The 21,868-nt window shown below is 35.9% G+C and overlaps 1 protein-coding gene across 2 annotated transcripts in view; it reads right to left on the bottom strand.

Moving 5' to 3' along the window:
* Positions 1–10,241: 10,241 nt before the first annotated feature.
* KCNJ3 (potassium inwardly rectifying channel subfamily J member 3) overlaps positions 10,242–21,868 on the bottom strand; it is a 166,611-nt gene continuing 154,984 nt past the window's right edge. Inside the window, exon 3 of one of the 2 annotated variants that reach the window (XM_007183091.2) lies at positions 10,242–13,556. In XM_007183091.2, the coding sequence (XP_007183153.1) occupies positions 12,970–13,556 (587 nt within the window). In that variant the 3' untranslated portion in view covers positions 10,242–12,969. The remainder of the gene's footprint in view (positions 13,557–21,868) is intronic. The other variant, XM_007183093.2, reaches the window with a different exon arrangement.

Here is a 21,868-nt window from a genome sequence, read left to right as displayed (position 1 = left end):
AAGTCATAGGTGATAAAATTAAGAAAATCTCTAAGAAAATAGAGAAAAAATACAAAGAGATAAATAAAAGAGGAAATATGAGAATATTAGAAAATCATCCCAAGAGTTCTGACATCCAAATAATGAAAATTCCAGAAAGAAGCACAGAGGAAGATGGAAGGGAGTAAATAAAGGGAAAAAATCTTAAGAAAAATTTCCTGATGGGCATGAGTTTCCAGATTGAAAGCACATGACAAAAGATTAAAATGGTTGCACACTTATGCAGAAATTTTGAAATTTTAGAACACCAGGGAAGATTAGAATATCCTATAAGCTTTAAGGGGAGAAATCAGTTTTATACAAGGGATTAAAACTTAATGGTGAGAGAAGATGGTGGAAGAGTAAGACGCGGAGATCACCTTCCTTCCCACAGATACATTAGAAATACATCTACACGTGGAACTTCTCCTACAGAACACCCACTGAACGCTGGCAGAAAACGTCAGACCTCCCAAAAGGCAAGAAACTCCCCCCGTACTTGGGTAGGGCAAAAGAAAAAAGAAATAACAGAGACAAAAGAATGGGGACGGGACCTGCACCAGTGGGAGGGAGCCGTGAAGGAGGAAAGGTGTCCACACAATAGGAAGCCCCTTCGCGGACGGAGACTGCGGGTAGCAGAGGGGGGAAGCTTCAGAGCCATGGAGGAGAGCGCAGCCGCGGGGTGCGGAGGGCAAAGCAGAGAGATTCCCGCATGGAGGATCAGTGCCGACCAGCACTCACCAGCCCGAGAGGCTTGTCTGATCACCTGCCGGGGCGGGCGGGGCTGGGAGCTGAGGCTCGGGCTTTGGTGGATCGCAGGGAGAGGACTGGGGTTGGCGGCGTGAACACAGCCTGAAGGGGTTAGTGCACCACAGCTAGCTGGGAGGGAGTCCGGGAAAAAGTCTGCAGCTGCCGAAGAGGCAAGAGACTTTCTCTTACCTCTTTGTTTCCTGGTGCGTGAGGAGAGGGGATTCAGAGCGCCGCCTAAACGAACTCCAGAGATGGGCGCGAGCCGCAGCGAGCAGCGCAGGCCCCAGAGACGGGCATGAGACGCTAAGGCTGCTGCTGCCGCCACCAAAAAGCCTGTGTGCGAGCACAGGTCACTCTCCACACCGCCTCTCCCAGGAGCCGGTGCAGCCGGCCACTGCCAGGGTCCTGTGATCCAGGGACAACTTTCCCAGGAGAACGCACTGTGCGCCTCAGGCTGGTGCAACGTCACGCCGGCCTCTGACGCTGCAGGCTCGCCCCACCTCCTCCGTACCCCTCCCTCCCCCCGGCCTGAGTGAGCCAAGGCCCGGAAGCAGCTGCTCCTTTAACCCCGTTCTGTCTGGGCGGGGAACAGACGCCCTCAGGCGACCTACACGCAGAGGCAGGTCCAAATCCAAAACCTGAACCCCGGGAGCTGTGCAAACAAAGAAGACAAAGGGAAATCTCTCCCAGCAGCCTCAGAAGCAGCGGATTAAAACTCCACAAACAACTTGATGTGCCTGCATCTGTTGAATACCTGAATAGACAACGAATCATCCCAAATTCAGGAGGTGGACTTTGGGAGCAGGAGATATTAATTTTTCCCCTTTTCCTTTTTTTGTGAGTGTATATGTATATGCTTCTGGGTGAGATTTTGTCTGTATAGCTTGGCTTTACAATAGCTTTATTTTACTTCACTATATTATATCCTCTTTCTTTCTTTCTTTCTTTCTTTCTATTTTTTCTCCCTTTTACTCTGAGCTGTGTGGATGAAAGGCTCTTGGTGCTCCAGCCAGGCATCAGGGCTGTGCCTCTGAGGTGGGAGAGCCAACTTCAGGACACTGGTCCACAAGAGACCTCCCAGCTCCACGTAATACCAAATGGCGAAAATCTCTCAGAGATCTCCATCTCAACATCAAGACCCAGCTTCACTCAACGACCAGCAAGCTACAGTGCTGGACATCCTATGCCAAACAACTAGCAAGACAGGAACACAGCCCCATCCATTAGCAGAGAGGCTGCCTAAAATCATAATAAGGCCACAGACACCCCAAAATACACCACCAGACGTGGACGTGCCCACCAGAAAGACAAGATCCAGCCTCATCCACCAGAACTCAGGCACTAGTTCCCTCCACCAGGAAGCCTACACAACCCACTGAACCAACCTTAGCCACTGCGGACAGATACCAAAAACAACGGGAACTACGAACCTGCAGCCTGTGAAAAGGAGACCCCAAACACAGTAAGATAATCAAAATGAGACGACAGAAAAACACACAGCAGATGAAGGAGCAGGGTCAAAACACACCAGACTTAACAAATGAAGAGGAAATAGGTAGTCTACCTGAAAAAGAATTCAGAATAATGATAGTAAGGATGATCCAAAATCTGGGAAATAGAATAGACAAAATGCAAGAAACATTTAACAAGGACGTAGAAGAACTAAAGAGGAACCAAGCAATGATGAAAAACACAATAAATGAAATTAAAAATACTCTAGATGGGATCAATAGCAGAATAACTGAGGCAGAAGAAAGGATAAGTGACCGGGAAGATAAAATGGTGGAAATAACTACTGCAGAGCAGGATAAAGAAAAAAGAATGAAAAGAACTGAGGACAGTCTCAGAGACCTCTGGGACAACATTAAACGCACCAACATTCGAATTATAGGGGTCCCAGAAGAAGAAGAGAAAAAGAAAGGGACTGAGAAAATATTTGAAGAGATTATAGTTGAAAACTTCCCTAATATGGGAAAGGAAATAGTTAATCAAGTCCTGGAAGCACAGAGAGTCCCATACAGGATAAACCCAAGGAGAAACACGCCAAGACACATATTAATCAAACTGTCAAAAATTAAATATAAAGAAAACATATTAAAAGCAGCAAGGGAAAAACAACAAATAACACATAAGGGAATCCCCATAAGGTTAACACCTGATCTTTGAGCAGAAACTCTGCAAGCCAGAAGGGAGTGGCAGGATATACTTAAAGTGATGAAAGGGAAGAACCTACAACCAAGGATACGCTACCCAGCAAGGATCTCATTCAGATTTGATGGAGAAATTAAAACCTTTACAGACAAGCAAAAGCTGAGAGAGTTCAGCACCACCAAACCAGCTTTACAACAAATTCTAAAGGAACTTCTCTAGGCAAGAAACACAAGAGAAGGAAAACACCTACAATAACAAACCCAAAACATTTAAGAAAATGGGAATAGGAACATACATATCGATAATTTCCTTAAATGTAAATGGATTAAATGCTCCCACCAAAAGACACAGGCTGGCTGAATGGATACAAAAACAAGACCCATATATATGCTGTCTACAAGAGACCCACTTCAGACCTAGAGACACATACAGACTGAAAGTGAGGGGATGGAAAAAGATATTCCCTGCAAATGGAAATCAAAAGAAAGCTGGAGTAGCAATTCTCATATCAGACAAAATAGACTTCAAAATAAAGACTATTACAAGAGACAAAGAAGGACACTATATAATGATCAAGGGATCGATCCAAGAGGAAGGTATAACAATTGTAAATATTTATGCACCCAACATAGGAGCACCTCAATACATAAGGCAAATACTAACAGCCATAAAAGGGGAAATCGACAGCAACACAATCAGAGTAGGGGACTTTAACACCCCACTTTCACCAATGGACAGATCATCCAAAATGAAAATAAATAAGGAAACACAAACTTTAAATGATATATTAAACAAGATGGACTTAATTGATATTTATAGGACATTCCACCCAAAAACAACAGAATACACATTTTTCTCAAGTGCTCATGGAACATTCTCCAGGATAGATCATATCTTGGGTCACAAATCAAGCCTTGGTAAATTTAAGAAAATTGAAATCGTATCAAGTATCTTTTCCGACCACAACACTATGAGACTAGATATCAATTACAGGAAAAGATCTGTATAATATACAAACACATGGAGGCTACACAATATAATACTTAATAACGAAGTGATCACTGAAGAAATCAAAGAGGAAATCAAAAAATACCTAGAAACAAATGACAATGGAGACACGACGACCCAAAACCTATGGGACACAGCAAAAGCAGTGCTAAGAGGGAAGTTTATAGCAATACAAGCCTACCTCAAGAAACAGGAAACATCTCGAATAAACAACCTAACCTTGCACCTGAAGCAATTAGAGAAAGAAGAACAAAAAAACCCCAAAGCTAGCAGAAGGAAAGAAATCATAAAGATCAGATCAGAAATAAATGAAAAAGAAATGAAGGGAACAATAGCAAAAATCAATGAAACTTCAAGCTGGTTCTTTGAGAAGATAAACAAAATTGATAAACCATTAGCCAGACTCATCAAGAGAAAAAGGGAGAAGACTCAAATCAATAGAATTAGAAATGAAAAAGGAGAAATAACCACTGACACAGAAATACAGAATATCTTTTGCAGAAATACAAAAGATAATGAAAGATTACTACAAGCAACTCTATGCCAATAAAATGGACAACCTGGAAGAAATGGACAGATTCTTAGAAATGCACAAACTGCCGAGACTGAACCAGGAAGAAATAGAAAATATGAACAGACCAATCACAAGCACTGAAATTGAAACTGTGATTAAAAACCTTCCAACAAACAAAAGCCCAGGACCAGATGGCTTCACAGGCGAATTCTATCAAACATTTAGAGAAGAGCTAACACCTATCCTTCTCAAACTCTTCCAAAATATTGCAGAGGGAGGAACACTCCCCAACTCATTCTACGAGGCCACCATCACCCTGATACCAAAACCAGACAAAGATGTCACAAAGAAAGAAAACTACAGGCCAATATCACTGATGAACATAGATGCAAAAATCCTCAACAAAATACTAGCACACAGAATCCAACAGCACGTTAAAAGGATCATACACCATGATCAAGTGGGGTTTATCCCAGGAATGCAAGGATTCTTCAATATACGCAAATCAATCAACGTGATACACCATATTAACAAATTGAAGGAAAAAAACCATATGATCATCTCAACAGATGCAGAGAAAGCTTTTGACAAAATTCAACACCCATTTATGATAAAAGCCCTGCAGAAAGTAGGCATAGAGGGAACTTTCCTCAACATAATAAAGGCCATATATGACAAACCCACAGCCAACATTGTCCTCAATGGTGAAAAACTGAAACCATTTCCACTAAGATCAGGAACAAGACAAGGTTGCCCACTCTCACCACTATTATTCAACATAGTTCTGGAAGTCCTAGCCACAGCAATCAGAGAAGACAAAGAAATAAAAGGAATTCAAATCGGAAAAGAAGAAGTAAAGCTGTCACTGTTTGCAGATGACATGATAGTATACATAGAGAATCCTAAAGATGCTACCAGAAAACTCCTAGAGCTAATCAATGAATTTGGTAAAGTAGCAGGATACAAAATTAATGCACAGAAATCTCTTGCATTTCTCTACACTAATGACGAAAAATCTGAAAGTGAAATTAAGAAAACACTCCCGTTTACCATTGCAACAAAAATAATAAAATATCTAGGAATAAAGCTACCTAAGGAAACAAAAGACCTGTATGCAGAAAATTATAAGACACTGATGAAAGAAATTAAAGATGATACAAATAGATGGAGAGATATACCATGTTCTTGGATTGGAAGAATCAACATTGTGAAAATGACTCTACTACCCAAAGCAATCTACAGATTCAATGCAATCCCTATCAAACTACCACTGGCATTTTTCACAGAACTAGAACAAAAAAATTCACAATTTGTATGGATACACAAAAGACCCCAAATAGCCAAAGCAATCTTGAGAAAGAAAATTGGAGCTGGGGGAATCAGGCTCCCTGACTTCAGACTATATTACAAAGCTACAGTAATCAAGACAGTTTGGTACTGGCACAAAAACAGAATTATAGATCAATGGAACAGGATAGAAATCTCAGAGATAAACCCACGCACATATGGTCACCTTATCTTTGATAAAGGAGGCAAGCATATACAGTGGAGAAAAGACAGCCTCTTCAATAAGTGGTGCTGGGAAAATTGGACAGATACATGTAAAAGTATGAAATTAGAACACTCCCTGACACCATGCACAAAAATAAACTCAAAATGGATTAAAGACCTAAGTGTAAGGCCAGACACTATCAAACTCTTAGAGGAAAACATAGGCAGAACACTCTATGACATACATCACAGCAAGATTCTTTTTGACCCAGCTCCTAGAGAAATGGAAATAAAAACACAAATAAACAAATGGGACCTAATGAAACTTCAAAGCTTTTGCACAGCAAAGGAAACCATAAGCAAGATGAAAAGACAACCCTCAGAATGGGAGAAAATATTTGCAAATGAAGCAACTGACAAAGGATTAATCTCCAAGATTTACAAGCATCTCATGCAGCTCAATAACAAAAAAACGAACAACCCAATCCAAAAATGGGCAGAAGACCTAAATAGACATTTCTCCAAAGAAGATATACAGATGGCCTACAGACACATGAAAGAATGCTCAACATCATTAATCATTAGAGAAATGCAAATCAAAACTACAATGAGATATCATCTCACACCGGTCAGAATGGCCATCATCAAAAAATCTAGAAACAATAAATGCTGGAGAGGGTGTGGAGGAAAGGGAACACTCTTGCACTGTTGGTGGGAATGTAAATTGATGCAGCCACTATGGAGAACAGTATGGAGGTTCCTTAAAAAATACAAATAGAACTACCATACGACCCAGCAATCCCACTACTGGGCATATACCCTGAGAAAACCATAACTCAAAAAGAGTCATGTACCACAGTGTTCATTGCAGTACTATCTACAATAGCCAGGACATGGAAGCAACCCAAGTGTCCATCGACAGATGAATAGATAAAGAAGATGTGGCACATATATACAATGGAATATTACTCAGCCATAAAAAGAAATGAAATGGAGGTATTTGTAATGAGGTGGATGGAGTTAGAGTCTGTCATACAGAGTGAAGTAAGTCAGAAAGAGAAAAACAAATACAGTATGCTAACACATATATATGGAATCTAAGGGAAAAAAAAAAAAAGGCCATGAAGAACCTAGTGGCAAGACGAGACGGGAATAAAGACACAGACCTACTAGAGAATGGACTTGAGGCTATGGGGAGGGGGAGGGGTGAGATGTGACAGGGTGAGAGAGTGTCATGGACATATATACACTACCAAATGTAAAATAGATAACTAGTGGGAAGCAGCCGCATAGCACAGGGAGATCAGCTCGGTGCTTTGTGACCACCTAGAGGGGTGGGATGGGGAGGGTGGGAGGGAGGGAGATGCAAGAGGGAAGAGATAAGGGAACATATGTATATGTATAACTGATTCACTTTGTTATAAAGCAGAAACTAACACACCATTGTAAAGCAATTATACTTCAATAAAGATGTTTAAAAAAAAAAAAACTTGATGGCATCACGCATTTCAATAGCAACACTGGAAAGTAGGAGAAAAAGGAACAATGTTGCTGAAATTCAGAAGGAATGCCATTTCTACACTAGACAAGACTCTTAAAATTAATTATTAGGGAAGAATTAATTTACTTAAAGAAATCAAGATTTCAAAACGTTTACTACCAGGTTTTTTTTTTCCCCCGAGAAACTCCTGGAAAATGTGTTTTATCAAAACCAAGGATTAGGGACTTCCCTGGTGGTCCAGTGGTTAAGACTCTGCGCTACCACTGCAGAGGGCACGGGTTCGATCCCTGGGAGTGAACTAAGATCCCACATGCCGTGCAGCATGGCCAAAAAAAAAGAAAAAGAAAAACCAAGGAGTAAACCAAGAAAGCTGCATATTTTCCATGAAGCATGTTTTTATACCACGAAAGAGGTGAATGGAATCCCCATGATGATGATAAAGGGAGATCCCAAGACAACAGCTATAAATTGAGAGAAATTTACAAAATTGAGCAGATCAGGATGCTTTGGTAGGGATTTCGTCAAGAACAGAAAACTGTTCCAATATTTTATGTGTTTGAAGAATTAACAGGAAAGTATTTATAATTGGAAAGGACACTGTGGCTAAATTAGTGATAAGTACATGTATAAATAAGCAAAGAAAAAATGACTCTATCAACTCTAGGGAGGAAAAGGCTGTGAGGGTGAGTAAAATGATCAAAACGTATGGGCTCAAATGCAGCAGATCTTAAAACACTGATAATTAATCTAATTAAAAATATGAAAACAATATAACAATATTGGGAATTTAGGGTAGGGTGTATGTAGTAGAGGTGTGGTGGACAGCAAGTTTTAGAAATAGAACTAGACCTTCATCTACCACCGTGTAAAGTAAACAGAAAATGCCCCCAAACGGAAAATCCAGAAGAAGCAATTGCATATCAATAGAACCACCAAAGAGGGCAGAGACTACTCAGGTTTGTGGATTCTCTAAACAACCTGTCTGAGAATCAGTTTCTTCAAGTGTAAAATGGAGATACTCTCTACCATGCAGAGCTGTTGTGAAGATCCAAATACTATGTGCAAATCAGCACGCAAGTGATTGACTCGTGGAGCTGGGAAAGGATAAGCAAGAGTTAAATTGGATGCCGATCTTAGTAAGGAATGAGAAGAGATAATGGGCCCTACCATATCTTTTGTTCATTGATCCTACACAGCCTGAATATTCAGAAACAGCCATGATTTCAAGAAAATTTTTCAGGTAAAAAAAATCATGATTTGGAAAAAAATTCTACTGGATGAGGAGGATCACCCTTTTTGAACTCCTCTAGGTCAGAAGCTACAGGAACTTGGCTTTGCAGATTAATTCTGTGAGGTGTCAGAGTTGGACATATGACATATCGCACTCATCTGATCTAAAATTAGGAAAACACTTTTTCTTTGAAACACTGTCAGAAAAAGTAACTGAGCGCTTTTCTAAAAGGTGATTTGATATTTAAACAAAATCAGGAAAACTGTGTATTTGTCTGCTTTACTTACTGTGGCTTTTGAGACTCAGGTTCAGCAAAGGGTAAGATGGTCATGAAGCTTCCTCCAAGAAATGCAGGTCTCAAATAATCTGTATTATTAAATTCAGGTTCCATATCGCTGAAGCATCTCACCAGTAAGGAGCCAAAATAAAAGTAACCCTCAAGGAATGACTTATAATGATTGAATTATAAGTTTTCAATCATTGAATCATTGATTTTTAGGAGTTAAAAGTCTTATGATAAACCAAATCAAGTAATGTGAGTAATTAACTCTTGGGAAGTAGAAAAATGATGAGCACGCTATAGAAATTTAACCCAATCATATTTTGAAAGTTTAATACAGTTTTCATAAAACTGAACTTTCAGTATTGATTACATAAGTTTCTGTTTTTGTAACCTAAATGACCTTGTACATTTAAATAATAATAAACTGCATACTAGACAATGCAATTAGTGTGATGCTAATCTGAATGTGTACAACATAACTCAAGCACATACTCGGAATAGAGCTCACAGATGTGCTGTGCAATCACGCTGAACTCTCTTCATGGTATGAAATGGTAGAAACTTTCATTCAAATAGAACGTAAGCCACTTTCCTCAGAATCTCACTTTTCCTCCCAGAGAAATCATCCATTATGGTTCCATTCTACTTCCACAAAGTGGCTCTTGAGTACTGAGACAACTAAATACTTTTCAGAATATTTAATGCCACATAAGGATGAATTTAAAACAGCATAAGAATTTTTTCAGAAATAATTAATGATAAAATATCCTTATTTTTAGTTTAATATATATTTACAAAAGCATATTCACATATTGGTGAGAAGGATATTTAAATTGAAAACAGGCATTATCAAAATAATTGTGTTTTTTTTAATTTACATCATTTTGATAAATAGAATGAAATATTTTACCATGACAGGAGCTATACCATGAAAATCCCATTAAAAGGGACTAGTTTCTAGTTAAGTTGAATTATTCAGTTCAATGAACACATTAGATTTTGCTCTTTTTTTTTTTTTCAGTCACCATACTGGTGGGCTGAAAATTATCTTGACTTAAGTTGACTTTTACTCCCTTTGATTTGAGCTCTTACAAATTCCTGAAATGGAAATAACAGAGGTTTATTTTTTATCCAGTCAATAATATGCATAACTTTTCACCGCTAGGAAAACATGTCATGTACAGATTGAACAAACGTTACAGGAAATCACTTTGATGAGAAGTCCTACAGGCTAAAATATATGAAACTGAGATGACTTTGCTTGCAATGACCAGTGTCAAAAAAATCAGCAAAATGAGAAGAAAAAGCAATTCTTTATTTTTATCCAAATATATCAGACTTCATAATTTAGTTTCAACAAAAACGTAGAGTCACCATATATCATCCAAACCAGGACATTATAAGAGTGAAAGGGAGTACTAGTAATAATTACACAGGTACAACAGGTATAAACTGGAACTCTCCTGGGTAAACCGGGACCTATGATCCACTTAGCAATAGGGGTTAAACTGCAATTACATGCAGAAATCATACCTTTCCCATACATATGTGGGAAAGATAAAGGAATAGCATTGACTAAGAAAAATTAATTTGACAACAGTGGTTCTTTCTCATCATTCAGGTCTTTGTTCAAATATCACCCCCTCCCTAAGCCAGTCACCTCTTCTAAAATAATCACTTCTTATTTCACCCATTTTCCATCATGTTACCCTGTTTTCTTTCCCTTAACTGATATTTTGACTGTGAAATTGTGTCATTTGTTTTTTGTCTCCTCCTCCCCACCTCCTACTGATATGCAGTGTTTGAATGGGCAGTGACCTCCTCTGACTTAGTCATATCCAAATCTACAGGAGCTAAAAATGCCTAGAACATTAAAGACATGCAAAAATTTTGTTGAATGAATGAATGAATATATTTGGAGAGTTTATTTTTGGTCTCATATTCCTCTTGGTGCCAAAAACAAATTAAAATGACTCTCCAAATTAAATGATGGCTCCGTTTAGTTTTCAGTAGTTGGACTAAATGATCTGTGCAGTCTCTTCCACTGATAATAAATATACTGTAGCCCCTGGGTCCCCTTCTCTCTCTGCTACTATTTCATTTCCTATATCCAGCAAATAAGAAAGTTTGGGGGTAAGGGTTAGGGCAACCAGATCTATTCACAGTGGTTGGATGCTCAAGGTTGATCATTTTGCCAGTAACAATTCCCTGGTATATGTTTGCACCTGCAGAATTTGATTGATACAGAGGTAGCCAGAAGGCATTATTGTAGTCAATGATAGAATTGTTGATGTAATAATTTTCCAATACGAAAATCATCACAGGATTGCTGAAAACAATGGTAAATGGTGGGAGCGCAAACCAGCTATTAAGGATTTACAATTTATAAGGAGAAATAGATTAATTCTGGACAGACTTAATTGCAATGCCCCAAAAAGTTTTATAGGAAAATCCATGATATTCTGATAAGGAGCACTTGTAAATTTTCATTAAAATCTCTGCATTCCAAATCTTTATTTTTCATGTGTTCTTCTGAGGAATAGTTTTGATTCCTACTAATGAGTCATAAATACCAAACCTTTGTGTTCAAAAAATAGTACTGTTAAAATTATTTTGGTGGGCCAGAGATCCAAGACACCAATAAATTGAGTGTTTACCGAAACAAAACAAAACATAAAACTCACATGGGTAAAATATCTTCAAGTTATCTGATTTTAAATTCTCTCAGGTATATACAAAACATTCCTTCTGAATTGAGTGACAGGCAAGGGATGAAATAGGTTTCCCAGGTAAGGAAAAGAGTCTGTCCTGCTATAACAAATGCCACAAACAGGAGAATGGCATAAAAAGAGACTCAATGAGACATACATATTTTACACATAAATACATATCATCTGTTTCATTGTATTGTTTTATCTCCTCAAAGATAAATTACTGGTTTTTAAAATGACAAAAGTTTGAGAAAAAGAGTGAAAATGTTACCAATTGACTCAGTTTGAAACAGGGACCATTAATTATGTAATTTCACACAGATTCCAATATATTCAATATAACTTCGCTACTATTACAGTGATTCAACATTTGTTCAGAGCTCATATTTGTATTAGATCGTATATAAAAGAGATTTCCAGACTTTAATCAGTCCAGGAAAGGACCAACTCTCAAAATGGCAATACTTATTTTTCCCCAGTACTAGTAACTTTTAAAAATCATAAGAAATTGTCAGCGTATTAGTATGCTTCAAAATTTACACGTTAAATATATAATGGTTATATTTTTGCAGGGCCATAAGTAGCACAGACTTGTGTGACTCCCTCGTATAAAGAACAATTGAAAACCTTCCAGGACCTTAAACAGCAGAAAACATTAAATCAGATTTTAAAATGACAAATAATTTAAGGCTAAAATATTTGGTATTAATAATTAATGCCAGAAGCCTTCCTAGCCTAATAAAGTAAACATGCACAAGAACTACAACTTTGAACAAAACATCACAATTTTATCAGATATATGTATGTACGTGTGTGTGTATGTGTATGTATATATATGTACATATATGTGTGTGTATATATAAAACTATGTGTACACACACACACATATATATATATATATAGTTTTATCACCCTGAAAGCTATCAATTCATGTTTGGCTTAATACGTATGTTAGAAATGTTGTGCAGAGTACCACCCCTTTAAATATATATATATACATTTTCCAGAATATACAATATAAATATACCATATATAAATCATGCCATAAAACTAAATGTAAAATTTGCACATTATTGCATGCTTGATGTGACAATACATGCCCGTTAATAAGAACTTCCTTCTGATGTCCTCCCTTTACAACTTTTTCTTTTGCACATTAGCAATACTTGAAAAGGAAGGGTTCTCAAATATGTATATATGACTGGGGGAAAAAAATGTACCTTTCAGATCCCTTAGAGAGGATTACCTCATCAGCCAAATATTGGACTATTACCAAATCAAACAGTAAATAATGCCTGAAGGGGTGTTCTGTTATGTGAATCTATCAGAGTTCATTTTTCTTAGTTTTGCTGGAAGATTCCCTTCCATCCTGGCTGCTCCTCCGGCCATCTTTTGAAGCTTTGGTGGCAAATCAGCCACCGACTGGCTCATGGGATCAGACAACATTTTGGTGGTTTTAGATACCAGTTTTTCTTCTGAGTTGCCAGGTACTGAACTTATTCGTTGAAGTTTCATGGGCAAATCGCCCAAGCTGTAGGCTTTTTCAGAAGTTGTAGAACTCATTCTCAAGAGTTTTTTGGGAAAGTCTTCTCTTCCAGTGATTTTCTGCAGCTTAGATGGAAGTTTGGTACTAATGTCATCTAGTCCATCTAAGCATTCCACAGAATTATGTCTTTCTTTGCTGTTAGTTATGGCTGGTGCTATTAAAGGGGATGACATAAGAAGCATTTCCTCCTGTTCTTTCACACTGTAAGGTGGCGTGGGGACTTCAAATGTTGCATGGAACTGGGAGTAATCAACTTTAAAGAATCCTTCTTCTAAGGAAATTACAGGGAAAAAACGGTGGCCCCAAAGAACTTCATCTTCAGTGTATGATGTTCGAGCTTGACAAGTCATCCCTGAAAGCAAAAAGGAAGTCCTTGATAAATTACACATAGTAGAAGCACATGTTAAGGCATTTGGAACTAAGCAATTCATTTTGCTTGTTAACTTAAGAAGGATACTTAACTGCGTATCACTTTCCTCTTCTGTAGAGTAAAATATAAAAAGCAACACCTGTCTTACAGGACTGCTGTGAGCATGAAATAAAATTACACGTACAGAAATGTAAAATGAGCCATATAATGTCTAAAAATAGTTGGCTTTTATAAATGAAAGCAAAGATAACCATCCCAAGTATTTGTTAAATGAATAAAAGTTGAAAATATTTCTATGTCATATAATGTAAAGTCATTGTAGAGATTCCCTTATTCTGGACCTTTAGGGCCAGATTGAACTTTTGTTCAAGTTTCAGAAATCCTTATGCTAAAATCAGTAATCTGGGCCACTGTGATGTTGCAAGTTCTATCCCTGCTATACAAATATCTGAAACTGATGCTGGATATAAGATGTGAAAGGCTGCTATTTATATATTATGTTGCTTAGATATCATTTACCTTATGCTACTCTGATTAACTCAATTCTGTTCTCATTAATCATATGTTAAGACTGAGTTACTGTTAAATCAGTCAACCTCTGAATATTCCTTTGTGAAGACTGGAAATATATGAATAAATTAAAGCCGTATATTACATTTCAGTTTTATATTAGTCAAAAGGTACAATTTTCTATAAGTTGCAAAAGTCATCACTGTCCTCTACCTTTACTATCAGACCTCTATTAAAGGCTATTAAAGTGTAAAATAATAGATGAATTTTAAAAATGCATCTTTCCAATAGTTAAGTATAATTTAAACAAGTAATGACAGTCTTTCTACTTTCATTTCTATTCTCCCTTTGTCACTTTATAAATAATTTCTACTGTGTTTAAGCCTGGTATAGTTTGGATAAAGAGATATTCTGTATTTTTTCCTCTGACTAGCAATCACACATGCAATACTTAGAATTAGAAATAAACTGCATAATTCAAAAACCATATGAAGATAAATTAAATCCTTCACTGAATCCTTCCAAAATCTTACCTTATAATTATTATCAGTTCTATATTACCAGGGAATCAGTTGTTATGACATATATATTGTCTTTTTCCAGACAGCTTTTAAAGAAATTTATGTAGAAAATAAATGCCCATCTCAGGCACTATGTTAGGTGCTCTCTCTCCGTATTATTTCTAATTATCAATATCATCTTGATTAGAAAATACTTTTATGTCTATTTTAAAGATAAAGAATATAATGCTCAGAGAATTTAAATCTCTCGCCCTTCCTGGCACACAGATCTAGGAAGTTGTAGAGAAAATTTGGTATTCTAACTTCTGTTTTTGTTGTTGTTTTTACTTTGCCATGATGTCTCTATTATTTTAGTTGGGAACCTGATTCTAAACAACTTATCAATCTCACTGTCATGGTGGAAATCTGACAGCGACCCAATACTAGTCTTCATAATCATTATCATATCAGGAGTAGCACCCAGAAATATTTATATGTGAAGATAACAAAATTACACTAAAAAGTGATTTGTACATTTTATAGACATGCACACAGTATCATTCTGTATTTTCAAACAGATTTCTAGTTTCTGACTAAATATTTCATGAGAAAAAATTATAGAACATCACTTATTTAGAGAAGATAAAAAGTATATTTCCCAATATGTTTACTTGGTTTTATTTCGAGATGTTTAAATATTAAGCAAACTACCTGGAATAAAGAACAAATATTGATGTTTTTATCCATTAGTATATGAAACAATAAAATGAGTAAGTACCCTTTACTGTTTAATTGAAGAAGTACCTTCTAATTTCTCTCCAAGAGCAATCACTCTCATGAATTCTTTACGTATACTTGCCAGTTTGGGGTATTAATTTATATAAATTTATGAAAAAGGATCACTATAAATGCATGTATATATTAAGAGCTGAAGTAAATTAAGATCATGAACTCTGTTCAATTATTTCTAACAACAATAGATTACATATTGAAACAAAATTTGATTCCTATCACATTCTGAGCCCATATTTAGTGACTTTTTTCTTTACATTAGGAAAGGACTATGAAATTAAAAATAAAAATTCTGTCCCCATTATTTATCATTATAAAGTACTATGTGGCTGATCCCTGATGCCTACCCTGAGTTGCTTCCTATGTAGTTGTCAGAAGTCATAGAGAAGAACTAGAGAAACTTAAATGGAAGAAAAAAAATGGGGGAAATAAAATCTTGTAAAATGTTCACATTGAGGAAACAGGATATTGATAATTAAGGTACTATGACATCTACAATGGAAACAGGTATTTCAAATGTTTGTTCATGTAAAAATACCTGTAAGTGTTATTACTAAAATGCCAGTGGATAATTCTGACTGAAAAGGAAGGTAAGGATTTTATTCTACTATATGAAATTGACTTTACTTCCTTTCATAGCAAACTAACACTGGTGAGGCAACATTTTTATATAATTGAAAAATATATAAATTAGGCTTCCTATTACACTACTAAACAGCTTGTAAAAATCACTTAAAGCTCTCTGAGCCTCAGTTTACTTTTCTACATAGTAGGGATAACAATATCCTCTTATAAAGCTGTTGAGAGTTTGAGATAAGTGAAGTGTACAGAACAGTGTTTGGTATCAGGCAATGCTCCATCATAACTGCTTTTCTTTTTATCATTCTGTGGGTGAGCATTTGCATTTCCTGTTTTTCCTGGAAATTAGTGATAATGCATTCATATAAGTGGAGAATTTTGACATATTAGTAATTTGTCCCATATTAGTAATATAGAATATTAAACTTAAAAATTGCTAGGTATCACATAGCAATTTTCTTTTGAAATGGTCAATTAAACATTCAAAATATTTCAGAACTACAGAAGAAGATACATTACTCATCTTCTCAATTTTTTAGGGTTTCTCAACATTTTCCACCTAATTATCTAGAATAGCTGGGAAGACTAAGTATGGAAACTTGGGGTGTATTAAAAAGGTCTCAGCAAGGTGAGTGGCTACAGTCCACTATAATACTTTGGAAATGAAGAACATTTGCCAGCACTTTAACCTTTGTTTGTTCTTCTGCTGTTCCTTTTACACTTTCATTAAAAGTAGGTACACAAATATCAGACATTTCCAATTCAACAACATCATCGTTTTAAAATCTGGTTTCACCTCAAAATGTTAATGTGCAATCAACGTATGGATAATGATTTGGAAGCATTATTAATTGGATAACAGGAAAATCTCTATGATGGTCAATCTGCAGTTTAGACAATGTGCTAAAATAAGATGTAATTGAGAAACTACTTCTTTTTACGAGTTATCCCAAAAAAGTAACACCCAAAATGGTGTTGAAAATATAGAATACGGATTTCAATTGAGAAGATTTAAAGTAAATATAATTGTTTTCTAAGAACATGAATATATCACAGTATTCTTCCTTCTAGAATGCTTTATCTTATGATATTACTTACTTTAAGCCAAATTAGTTTAAAATAATCCATGCTTAGATTTATAATTACAAAAGCCATTTGAATCAAAATAAATTCAGGTAAAAAGATACTATATGATTGCACCTCTTAACTGGCAATGAGACTGTTTGCATGTTTTAACCAGATTCCAGGCTTGAACAAATGTGATGAAAATCAACAGGAGCTCATCTCTGTGGAAACTGGCAAAGCAACAGATGCTGCTTTAACTGGAAATAGCTGGGACTTTTGAATCCTTAGATAAAAAACATTTTGTGAAAAAATGACTTATCCTGTGCCTTGATTCATGGACAAAGAAACTATATGTTGTTGTTTAATTTATTCCAAAGTAGTGTTTCAATTTAAAATGATAGAGGCAATGGAGTCTAATCTCTTTATTTTTGACCTTGCTCTTTACTGATTCTGCCTTTACATCGTTAAGTTCATCTCCCTAACTAAATTGAACGTTCATTCAAATAAGAAGTCTGAAAGCTTTTTGAGTGAAAATGGCAAAATGAGTTGTTATTTTGACAAGTCCTTAATTAAACTTTCAGAATACCTCTAACTCAGTTGTTTCCTATTGTTTCTTCTGATCAGAGATGGTGCATATGTCACCTACATGAGATGAATACAAGATGGTTAAATGCAGTATAACCACAGACCAAGGGGAATGTCTGGATGATGCAACACAGAAAATACCAAGCAATCGATAACTTCTGCACAGCAGAGGCTTTATCTAAACCTTAGTCAGTATGGAAGTTGCTGAGGGGGTGGGTGGGGGGGGAAGTTCTCCAATAACATGGTGGCTGTGGCTGCGCTTTATCATGTGTGCACTAAACAAAAAGGAAAATAAAAGCAAATCTCCTTCAAACGAGCCGTGTCATAATAATAATAATAGGTAACATCGCTATAGGGCTTACTATGTGCCAACTATCTTTCTAAGCACTTTTTGGAATCTTCACAACCGTTTGAGGAAGGCATGTGAACCCCAGCTCCACCACTAATTAATACATGATCTTTAAAAAAACTACCAAATCTCTTAATCCTCAATTTCATCATCTGTAAAATTAAGCCCCCCCCCTACTGATTTCACCTGAATATTCTGAGAATTAAGTGAAATTATTTAATAGAGATGTATATATAATTAAGTTATATATGTAACTTACCTATGTAATTTATATATATATACATACATATATATATATATATATATACATTGCTTGTACAATAAAAATTGGTCATTTTCATCCATCAGTCCCTAAATACAGGCTACATAACTCTACAAATTTCATTTATACACATACGTATGCACAACTGAAATATTTAGCCAAGTAATAATATCTTAAATCTGTCCCCTTTGTCTATTTTTTTCTTTACATTGGCAGTGGTTTTTATAACTGAATTGACTAATAGCTTAACATGCATAGCATGTGCTATATCACAAAGGAATTTCCTAGTGCACCCTATGCACTGCTCTGAGGATTATTGAATAAGGTCTGTAGCTGTGTCTTCCCTAAAGCACTTCCAAAATTTCACCCATCCCCCTAGATGTAATGGCTGTAAGGCTCACTTGGCATTCTCTGCATTCTCTCTATTGTGTTGCACTGGCACTGAACCCAAATTTAAACTATAAACTTTCTGAGGAAGCACATGATGTTTGGGACTTTTTTATCTTGTTTACAAAATACAAAGACCCCATGTACACTGTTGTTCAATAATACTAAGGTCATGGCATCAGGCTTTTCTGGGATATTGGTTGCAAAGCTAACTAAGAATACATAAATGGCTACCAGAAACTGCAGTTTTCAAAGAAATGGAATCTCTTTACTTTTAAAGTTCAACATATTTTGCTCAGACAGACTTTTAGTGAGGAGTAGAAGTTTCTGGCATACATTCAACCCAATATTATCCTCTATTATTTACAAGCATTTGGTCTTACAATGTGTTCTCAGACATCAGTTTGCTATTATTCCCTAGGCTAGGACAAAGAAATCTAAAAAAATAAAAATAAAAATAAAAACAAGAAGAAAAAGCCAATTATATTTGTTAGAAAATAAAGTGTCAATAAGAAATTTAGCAATAAATGTTTCAAATGTACTACTTTAGGTTTCTAAGTTCCCAGAAAAGCAAAAGAAAAGAAAATAGACTTTTAACCATGACCAACAGAACAAAATGTTAGATTCCCAGAAAGGAATATAAGTGCAGGTGCTAAGGGTCAATGGCAGATGGACAATATGACAGGGAATTCATTATCATACTGCTGAAAATATATTTAAGAGAATCAAGGTAATATTAAGCAAAAGAACATGGGTTTTGAATATAAATGAGATTGTTGCTGTTTTAACCATACATTATTAGTAAGACCTTAGTATTTCAATGATCTGAACTTTGTTTACTAAAAAATATCAATAGTAATAAGGGATAATAACATATTTATAAGGCTATCATGATTATAAATAATACCTGCTTAATGGGTCTACCATATATCTGAAAATAATAAAGGTTCAATAATTGGTAGCTATTATCAATTATTATTATTATTGGGGTTCCAACTAGTTAAAAGGTCATTTTAGATATATTTCAATTCTTTAGTGATCACTTTCTTTCTTAGAATCAACTCAAGGCAAATGAAATAATTTTCATCTTGTTAGTTTCTATTAACTTGATATAGACCATGTTGTCTATATTTACCTGGAGTATGAGGAAAGGTCTATATTACACACATAATGAACTGAGTCAAGTCTAGCACTGTCAACCTGGCCTGCCCTGCACAAGTGTGACTAACTTTACAGTAGCAACTATTTCCCTCAAAATACAATTAACTTCTCTACTTTGTTGACAAGGCACTATCTTCAGCTCTCCACTCTCACTTCATACCGAAGCATTGCAGAATTTACCCAGTACACTTTCAAATGATTATAACTCCCTTACCCTAACTGTAGAAGTGTTCCATTCTTGCTCATCTTTTCCTCTCTTCCTTCATGGTACCTATTAAAACATACTTTCTTGCATTGACAATTACAGAAACAAAACAAAGCTACCGAAATCCATTCATGCTATTGTTTTCTCCTGTTAAGATATGATTTTTAGCTTCCAAAGCATCTTAATGGTATAGGTATAATGTAACCTAATTACTGTTGGGAAATACCCTATATTATGAGACTGACATCATAAAAGATATTTTTCAAAGGGAAAATGTAATAAATTTCTAGCTTAAAAGAAAACAGAACATCTTTCAGATAATGCTGGAATTTAATCATTTTGGTGAACATTATCCCTAGTCATTGGGAAGAAAAACTTTTGATATATTATCTGAAGCAATACCACTTGTCAACTTTTAAAAAATATTGCACACAAATTACAGCAATTAAATGCTTAGATTAATCCATTTTAAAAGATATTCCTAAAACTTTGCTTTAAAATGTCACTCAGAACCATTTTGTATAATGTATGGGACTGAATTGTTTGTGTTCCCTTAAAATTCATAGGTTGAATTTTCACCCTAAACCCTAATGTGATGATATTAGGCGGTGGGACTTAGTAACTTTTGAATATGTGATATTTAAACTAACTAAATAAAATTTAATCAAGAAATAAACAAACCCCATAGTTACTAGCATGTCTTCCTAGTTCCTTCAAAATCTAGCTCTAAGTTACCACTATAGTTTTAGCTCTTTAAAAACCTTAACAACAATAACTACAACACATAGTAAAATATATATGCCAGATCCTAAGTGTTTTCTATATGTATTATCGTATAATTCTCCCCACCACTCTATGAAGTGTGTACTATTCTTTTTACATATGACAGACAACGATACTGAGGTATCAGGAGGGGGAAGTAGCTTCTCCAATGTCACACGACAAAGGATGGTAAATCCAGAGCCAGTTTTTTTTAACCTCTATGCTATTCTGCTCCAATTTTCTTAAATGGATGACTTTCTTATTAGTAAGTACTGTTTTCCATACATATTACTTGGTTTATGCTACTTATACTGCTTAAAATGTCCTCTTCCATCTCTCTACCTGTTGACATAATTCTTCATATTCAAAGCTCAGATCAAGTGTCATTAATTCTATGAAGTCTTTCCCAATTTTTCTATTTTAATTTATTGTCTTTTAAATGTGTCTTATTGTCATGCACGTATGCACAGGCACACACAACAATATTCCCTGACCACTAGGTGTTGTAAATATCTCAATGACATACATAATTGACTTCAATCAGTGATAATACTTAACATTTATTAACATGTTAAACATCTCCTTTCTGCCAGGCACTCTTCTAGGTGCTAAATTACCAGGTGCTACGGCAATGGACTGAAGGATCAACCAAACCTCTCGACCTCCATGTTTAAACCTAGTCTTGAAAAATGAGTAGTAGTTTACCACATAGGCCACATCCACCATGTGAGAAAAACACATTCTGGGGTGGGGAAAGACTTGTGCATACATCCGATTGTGTAAGGGCACAACCAGTTGTACTTGAATTTAGGATACAGTTCCTGTTTGTTCATTCATTACGGTTACAGACAAATATCACATTAGAATAAGCTTCTTAGGAGAACTCTATCCACCTTGGCATCGCTAGTATCCAACATTGTGCCAGGTATTAGATGCTCAATGCTTTCTTGGGGAGAGACAGTAGAAGGAATGGAGGAAGAGGAAAAATGGGAAGGTTAAAATGGCAGTGCAGGAAAAGTCAACTTTTTGAATGAATCAGAGCTCCCATACCCATTAGTAATTTATTCACCACCAGTAGAGATTGTCACCAACAAAAAAAGAAGGGATATAATTATTAATGAAATAGATATATGTAAT

Source organism: Balaenoptera acutorostrata, chromosome 8, assembly GCF_949987535.1.
Source record: "Balaenoptera acutorostrata chromosome 8, mBalAcu1.1, whole genome shotgun sequence".
Lineage (NCBI taxonomy): Eukaryota > Metazoa > Chordata > Mammalia > Artiodactyla > Balaenopteridae > Balaenoptera > Balaenoptera acutorostrata.
The sequence above is the reverse complement of the archived record's forward strand: the minus strand, read 5'-3'. Positions and strand labels throughout refer to the sequence as shown.